At 41.8% G+C, this 8266-nt stretch overlaps 1 protein-coding gene across 1 annotated transcript in view; it reads left to right on the forward strand.

The window, feature by feature from the left end:
• COL14A1 (collagen type XIV alpha 1 chain) overlaps positions 1-8266 on the forward strand; it is a 213161-nt gene that overhangs the window by 193039 nt on the left and 11856 nt on the right. The window contains exon 46 of the mRNA XM_023530986.1: positions 376-564. Coding sequence (XP_023386754.1) covers positions 376-564 — 189 coding nt within the window. The remainder of the gene's footprint in view (positions 1-375; positions 565-8266) is intronic.

Here is an 8266-nt window from a genome sequence, read left to right on the forward strand (position 1 = left end):
GCGGGTTGGAAAAAAGACAATTTGGGGAGGGAGGAGTTGCTAGAGAAGAGGGGCAGCTGGGTGAGGGTCTAGGGGTCAGGTAAATTCTGGGGGGGTGAAGATAAAATTTATGACTTCTGTACAGTGATGTTTACTGAGATTCTGACATGAGCTGTGGAATTCCAAACACATGAGATGCAACTTGAATATAATCCAGCTGTGTATATCAGCCAATGCAAAATGTAAAAACTTTCAAGTTGGAAATCAACATATCTCAGAGGGGTGTGCTTTCCCCTTTGATGGGTGTCTAACAGAACTGTTCGGAGCCTTGACACATACTAGCTCATCCTTCCTTTGCGTGACGATTGAATGCTGCCTTTGTGTTTTGCGTCTCAGGTCACATGTCCAGGTACACAGCCATTCTCAACCAGATTCCCAGCCATTCCTCGTCAGTCCGGACCGTCCAAGGGCCTCCTGGGGAGCCTGGGAGACCAGGCTCACCTGGAACCCCTGGTGAACAAGGACCCCCAGGTACCCCAGGCTTCCCAGGAAATGCAGGCGTGCCAGGAACCCCGGGAGAACGAGGTAAGTGGGGCGATGAAGCAGAGCGTAACGGTGGTGCTTATACGATGATAAAGTCCAAAATGATAGACCCGAATTAATTCTGCGCCATCTATTCTTCAGCTTATTTATCCCCAAGGCTGAGAAAACTGAGTAATCTACAAAGCGTTTATCAAGGGCCACATTTGCTTGTATGAAAAAGGAGGATCAGAACCCTCAACTCACCTCATAAAAGGCTTTCGAACTAATGAGAGAAACATGTCTCCTCTAAATGGAGGAATTAAGAAAAACGTCCCTTCCCAGTGGAAGAATCGGAAAATGATGCCTCCTCTGGACATATGTGGCATCACACATACGGCATGGCAGTCAGAGAGCTCACTTCTTAGGTCTGGTGCTTTTTTTTGTGCAGTGCCCATACTGGGCAACAGTCAGAGGCAGCTCTGAAGTGAGTCATGAGCTATATTGACATATGATTCACATATGCCTGTGTGGAACATGCCAGCTCTAAACTTCAAATTAAATTCTGTTTGTGGCTCATCTTCCTATAATATGAGGCAGCATTTTATTTAATAATTTAAAAGGGCCGATGTTTTATATTTCCTGCTAAAGTTCCTTTGAAACAGAGATCCTACTTAGTCTTTTCTTCTACCCTTTATAGGTCTTAGAAGTATTGTAGAATACGATAATAAGACACTTTGATAGAATTTCACCGAGTTCTGTAACTGACCAAGATCTCTCACTGCAGAAGTAGATCAAAGAAATGTGAGAAACTGGGGCTGAGTGTTAACCACAAAGAAAATGATGGGAAAAGAGACAACTAATAAAACTATTTTTTAAGAATTTACAGAATGTAGATCTGAGGAAGAGCATATGATTACCTGTCTGCTCTGTGAGTCGTGTGGCTTTTGTGAGATGGGTAGGATATATTCCTTTTAAAATCTGGATGTAAAAAGCAGATTACATAGATCGTATTTTACGTTCTGTCTCGATCCACACCAACAGGCCGAGTGCATTTCTGCCTCATCGTTTTTGTGCCTATTGTTCTTCCTTTGGAGACGTCCTTTCCCTTCTCATTTTACGTGCATCTTACTCTTAGTTCAAGGCTCAGCTTAACCCCTGTCTCATGCATGAAATTTTTGTTGATCGCTTCAGACCACAAATGTCTCCACCCCCTGAATCCCTGACTGTCTGTTCTACCCATTTTAGCACCAGCAGGTGTTAGTGAACAGCTAGTTTGCTGGGAGCAGGAATCAGGTCTGCATTGCTTTGCACATAATAGGTACTCACTAGGTAATTATTGCTTTGACTATGACCCAGCTCTGATTTTCTTTTCTGAAGGTTTTCCTTTACCAGGGCACTACTAAATCAGCAGATGTAGAGAAAGGCATAATTTCCTTGCAGGACACCAAAGATCTGGCAGCCAGGAGGTGGCCACTTCTGTCAGCAGGGCACCTCTAATGGTGTTGGTGATGGATCAGCTGTGACTCCGGGAGCATGGAGCTAGCACTTGAGTCACTTACAGCAAGTCACAAGTTGTCTTTGTTCTTTTTGTAAGTCTTCCTTGTTCTCGCCAGGCTGAGTCTTTCTTGTTCTGCAAGAACACTTGAATGCTTAGACCAGAAGATCACCTAGGAGTTCTCAAACAGTGGCCCAGAGAATCTTTGAAATAAGAATTTCCGTGATACAATTTTCTTACACACACACATACACACACACACACACACACACACACACACACACATATGTGTAGATATTCCTAAAGAATATAGTAGACAAGCAAAATCCTGAATTTCACAAATACATGGAGGATGACAAAAAGTGAGATGCTCTTTGAGCCTGAGGGAAGGTGATTTTATTTGATCGCCAGTTGAGGGGTGTGGTTAAGGCCCACATCCCAAAAATTTTAGATCAGAGGAACCATACAGCTAACGATTTTCATGTTTAAATGGCATATCCATAATGGCTGGAATTTATATCTGGTTTATTTTGTACAGTAAATCAGCAAATATTTATTGAATGCAGGACTTATGTAAGGCTTTTGGCTTGGCAGCGTGTAAGAGAATGTTACTATTATGACTTTCGGTTTTAGGCACCAAATGTTTCTGCCAATATTGTGCTCAGTCCAATATACACATGTTCTCATTTGGATAAAATAAGAGGTGTGGTTTGGACAAGGAATATGAAGCATTACTGAATGTTCAGGCTGGGAGATGGTACATGCTAAGGGAGTTATATAGGAAGTAAACGTTATCAAAACTTAGAAGAAGACATCACTGTGGCCTTTGATAAAAAAGGGCACTGGCATTTATTAAGCAAGTATTTGATAAACTGTCAGTTGCTTAGCAAATTATTAATGCTCATAAAAACCTTATGGATCAGTATTAGCCTTATTTTTAGGTGAGGGGACCGAGGCTCAGCTAGATTGTCAATTGTCCAGGGTCGCTCGGTGGAACAATAAGGGAGCAGAATTCAAATCCAGATGTGTATGATCCCAGAATACCTGTGCTTGCTCCACTCTGCCATGAATTCATTGCTTAGAGGGGGCTTCACAGAGGAGAGGCCAGAACTGCACAAGGTCTGGCAAACCCTGTTTCGTGATGGCTCCAAATAACCACACTTCCAAACATGGGAACTGCTGGACTGATCAGAATGTCTGAGCGGGCTGTGGTTGTACGGCTTGCAAGCCCCTTGTGCGCTCTGTTCTGCTGTGTTTGGATAGTTGTGGGACATCCATGACCTGGCAAAGGACCAGCTTGGAGATGAAGCCGGGTGATCAGTTGGGTAAATATAAATATGATAAAAACATTTCCCATGGTTTCACATTTTGGCACTTGATGATTCTTCTAAGATTCAAGCATGTGCCCAGGCTATATAAGAGTCCAAGTATGGAAATTACCTATAGGGAAACTGGTCATGAATCCAGCAATTCGAGAGTACACCTGTAGAAGTTATACTTCTATTATAGTATCTCGCTCTGGGGGCAAGTAGGGGAGAAACCTGGAACAAGGCAATTCAATCTTGTTTTACTTCTGCTATCTTAAAAGAGAAACCGTTTTCACTTTACTAGTTGCGATGCTGCTTTAACTGGAAACAGCACGCCAAGATGGAAAGAATGGGGTTTGGGACATCCATCATACAAGGGTTAAGATCCTAGCTTAGCCACATACCTGCTATATAATTTTGGCTGCTTGATCTTACAACTTAATCTTCCTGGGTCTTATTCATTCATCTAACAAGCATTTACTGAGCATCTACTACCTGTTGGGCATGGTGCTAGGCGTTAAGGACATAGTGCTAAACAGAGCATACATTTCCAGTCTTTCATGTGCCTAGCATGGAGACGGATATTGAACAAAAGATGCATGAGTAGTTTAATTTCAGTTGTTATAAATGCTGTGAAAAAATTCAGGATGCTCTACAAGCATGGCAGAGTAGACTCTGACTTACTCTGTCAAGTTAGCGATGTTTCAGCTGAGACCTAAAAGCTTAGGAGTTTGGCATAATAGTAAAAGAGTCAGAGGAGAGCACTCTAGACAGAGATGGCATAGCATGTGCAGGGGTCCTGAGGAGGGGAAGGGCTAAAACCTTTAAAGCTTCTCAACCCTAGCAAACATATTGTATCCTTTTGTGACAAATAATTTGCAACATCTTTTACTGTTCTAAAACAAAGTTCGTAGATAATAGATATAACCTATCTTTACACACAATTTTAAAAAACTAGAGTGCCCTCTAGTGTAATATAATACAGAAAACGGGAAGTAATTTATACTCAATTTATGCCAATGTGTAAATTCTCAGCATGACTGTATTGGAAGCATAATGAAGAAGTCGGACTCTACTTATATTTAATAATTACTGAGAATGCAACAGCTACAAATTCAGGCTGATATGGTTGAGCTTTATCAATTACTTAATCTTTCTGCATTTGTCTCTATTGTGTTCACGGTGAAGATCAACTCAGATAGCAAATACATCATTGAATGCATTATGCAAATAAATGTACATTACCTTCTCTTCCTTTTTAAGGCACATGTTCCTAGCTTAACAGATCTCTTGGTTTTCCATTATATTTATTTTTCCTACGAAAGCCTTCTCCAGAGGAGCCTTCCAATACTGACTATCCCCTACCATGAATTCACAGTCACAGTGTCTTTCCCCATGCCAGTGCCTGGGAAAAGTAGAGTGGAAATGGCTGGGAGGTGTCATTCAAAAATCTTTCTCCATTGGGACTAATTGATCCCTATAAATGTCCTTAGCACTTTACATTTACTCTGTGGAATCAAATATTTTGGGTGCCAGGAGCTCTAGTCACGCCAATATTTTATTGAGGGTAGAAATAATAATCGTGTTGGAATGTCATCTGCAATTGAGAGAAAATTTCACATTTTGTTTGTTACTCAGATTAATTTTTTGTTGTTCTTTGAAGATGAAGTCCCGAGGGACTTTTGAGGCTGGGAAATTATTATCCTCGAGCTTTTCCTGCCACAGATGACCAGATTTCTAACAATTGAGTAAAGAAAGACAAGATTTAAGGATTAATTTATACCAATCGTAAGGTTTGGTGGTTTACTTAAAAAAGATGGAGTTTGTTGTAGAAAATGAGAAAGATGAGAAGATGAATCATAACTGACCTCCCCCAAGCAACACAGGTAGAGAAATAATCAGCCATACTCTGGCTGCCGTAAGTCAGTGACAGTCCCTTTCAGAGACGTAGAAATGGCAGATGGGGCAGAGAAATGGTACGCACACTCTAAAGCTGAATCTGAGTCCCTATTGCTCATGCTATGGTTTCACTTTGAATCAACAAGGCTGAGAAGTCTAGAGAGAAAGCTGGGTCCAGAGTCATTTGAGAGAGAAGTAGGTTTCTAATGTTCAATATTTCTGTGGTTGAAAAAGCCGTTGGCACTGAAGATACATTTGGGAGAAAACCGATCACAAATTCAGAATTAAAGCATAGCGGCTGTGAGCCAGGAATGCCTCGATGGTAAGTGTCTGTGAAACTTCTTAATGACTCTTGTATCCTGGTTTATTCCTGGAAAAATTATCTTTATGGGTCAGATCAACTTGATTAAAGATAGAAGGCTGGAAGAGCTCCCATAATAATTTGCTAATTGATGCTTAAATGTTTACAAGTCTTCCCTGTGATGTAGTATTATAACTGATATTCAGTTCCATGAGACATAGTCTCTTCACTGCTGATGAAAATCTGCTGAAATACTTGTTTGCCTTCTTCCTCTTCTGCTTCCTCATCTTCTGTCTCTCATCTCCTGACAGGTGAACTCCAGAGAAATAGAGATAGAGTTTTCTCTTTTCTCACCCAATAATTATTCGGTAAAGTCCAATCTGAATGGTAAAGTTCAATCCTTTGGAATGAACAAGACCTTTCCCTGAAGGTTTGATGGATAGATTGAGTTTTGCTAATGTATGTTAACCTTAAGGCCTTGGCAACGAAGCTCTTTCTCTTTTTCTCTTTGTAGCCTCTTGTATTCCACAGGGATTTTTTTTTCCATTGCAAAGTGACTCTTTACACTCCTGACTGCACAGAGAAGCTCTGCGTGTTAGGGATCTAGTACTGTGTAGCAAATTATCCTAAAACTTAGTACTTTGAAACAACGAGACACATGTGACCATGGTTTTTATGGGCCAGGGACTTGGAGTGGTTTAGCTGGGTGGTTCTGGCTCAGGGTCTTGCAGTCAAGATGTCAGGCAGGGATAGTCATCTGAAGGCTTGACTGGAGCTGGCAGATCTGCTTCCAAGGTGGCACACTCACTGTGCTGCTGGCAGGGGTCTCAGGCCCTCCCTGACTGCTCTGCTCACATTTAGCCTGAGAAGAGAGTGTTTCTCCATAGGGTGCTTGAATGTTCTTGGAGCGTAGTGGCTGCCTTCCTGAGACCAGGGGCCAAGAGACACAGGAGGGTGGAATTCACACTGCCTTTTTTGCCTGGTCCCAGACATCACAAGCTTTGACTTTTAGCATATTCTTTTAGAAGGGAGTCACTAAGCTCAGCCTCCCCTCAAGCAGAGGGGAATTAGGCTATACATTTTGAAGAGAAGAGCATCACAGAATTTGTGAATATGTGTTTAATTACAGTCCTCTAAATTAAGTCAAGGCCTCTGGCCTTGCAGTGTAAACAGGGTGATGCGTTCATCCCTAAGAATGGTATTTCCAAGCAATCCAACTTCTAGGACACTGGTGAAAGCTTGGCTCACTCCCATCTGCCTGTTTTCACTATTTAAATGGGTATTTTCCTCTCCCCCCGCCTTTAAATTATTCAAATGCCAGATGTAGCTTTTTTAGAGGGAAATATAAGATATAGATTTAAGCACCTTGAAAGAGTAGCACCTACTGGAAAAATGTTTTTGTAGATCAAGTTTTTTTGGTGTGTTCCTGTTTCTGGAATTAATTACAGTCAGGATAAAATCACTTTCCAAATAAACACAAAGAATGATTTTTTTAAAAAGCAATTGACAAACTAAAATTATCATCATATTGTGTCCCTACCCTTTGTACTTAGTGGTCTATGACTATTTATAATAACAAAAGCTGTAACGTATTTTGTCCCCTTTTTCCATGAAAGCTAACATAATTGTTTCTGTAGCTTAAAATGTTTTGAAATCTTTAATTGGAGGTCTGCGTAGTAGGTCATAGCAGATTCTTTTTGCTGGATTTCAGGTGCTGTTTGGGGTGATGGGTATTGTGCTAGAAATACTGCTCAAGGTTGATACCATCTCAGTAGGATACCCTTGTGTGGTCCTGGTTCATATTTTTCAATCGGCTTCATTTCAAGCATATATCCTTTCCTCCAGCCAAACCGAACTGCTCAGTGTTCTCGGTATTAGTCAACTTTCGATGCATAACAAACCACAAAAATCTTGGTAGCATCAACAATAAATATGATTTCTCACCACATGTCTGTGGAAGGACAGGGGCCGCTCTGCTCTGCCGGGGTCCTGGCTGGACGGGGAATAGCTCCTTAGGGTACATTCTCCTTGTGGCAATGACAAAAACAAAATAGGGTCGCCCAACCCCCCAATCATATTTCAAGCCTCTGTTCATGTCATTGCCACTAATATCCCATTAGTCAAAGCGAGTCTCATGGCCAAGCCCAAGTCCAACAGGTAGGGAGACACATGAGCTCATAGCGTGAGAATGGACGTATAATTCTATTGTAAAGTGGTAAAGAATTTAGACCGCTAATTCAGTGTACCACGTTCTTCATACATGCCTTTTCCTTTCCTTCCGCACTCAGTGCTGATCCCTGTTGTGTTCTGTTCTTATACTTTTTGGGGTGGGAGGGGATTTTCACATGCTCTTCCCACTCCCCAGAACCCTCTTTCTTCCTCTGGCTCATTCATTTTCAGACTTCAGAAACTCATTTCTAGAGTCACCTCTGCCAGACCACTCCTTCTTCACCATGGTTATTTGGCCCGTGGGTTTGTTGTTGCTACGCTGCGTTATTCCAACTGGACTAGACCAAGTAAGAACTCCCCCATTCGTGCGCCTCTGTCTCCAGGTGCCTGCGTCCAGTCACAGCAGTTTTCCATTATCTTGTAATTATCGATGTACTTGTCTTCCCCCTGGACTGTGAGTTCCTCGGATGGAGCTATGCCTTTCATCTCTACATCGCGCCTGAGGAGCCTCAGCAAATATTTGATAAATGAATAGATGGCTGACCTCCACCTCATTACTGTGGGAAACATACATTTAGCGCTCAGGTAGAACAT

Source organism: Pteropus vampyrus, unplaced genomic scaffold, assembly GCF_000151845.1.
Source record: "Pteropus vampyrus isolate Shadow unplaced genomic scaffold, Pvam_2.0 Scaffold59, whole genome shotgun sequence".
Classification (NCBI taxonomy): Eukaryota; Metazoa; Chordata; class Mammalia; order Chiroptera; family Pteropodidae; genus Pteropus; species Pteropus vampyrus.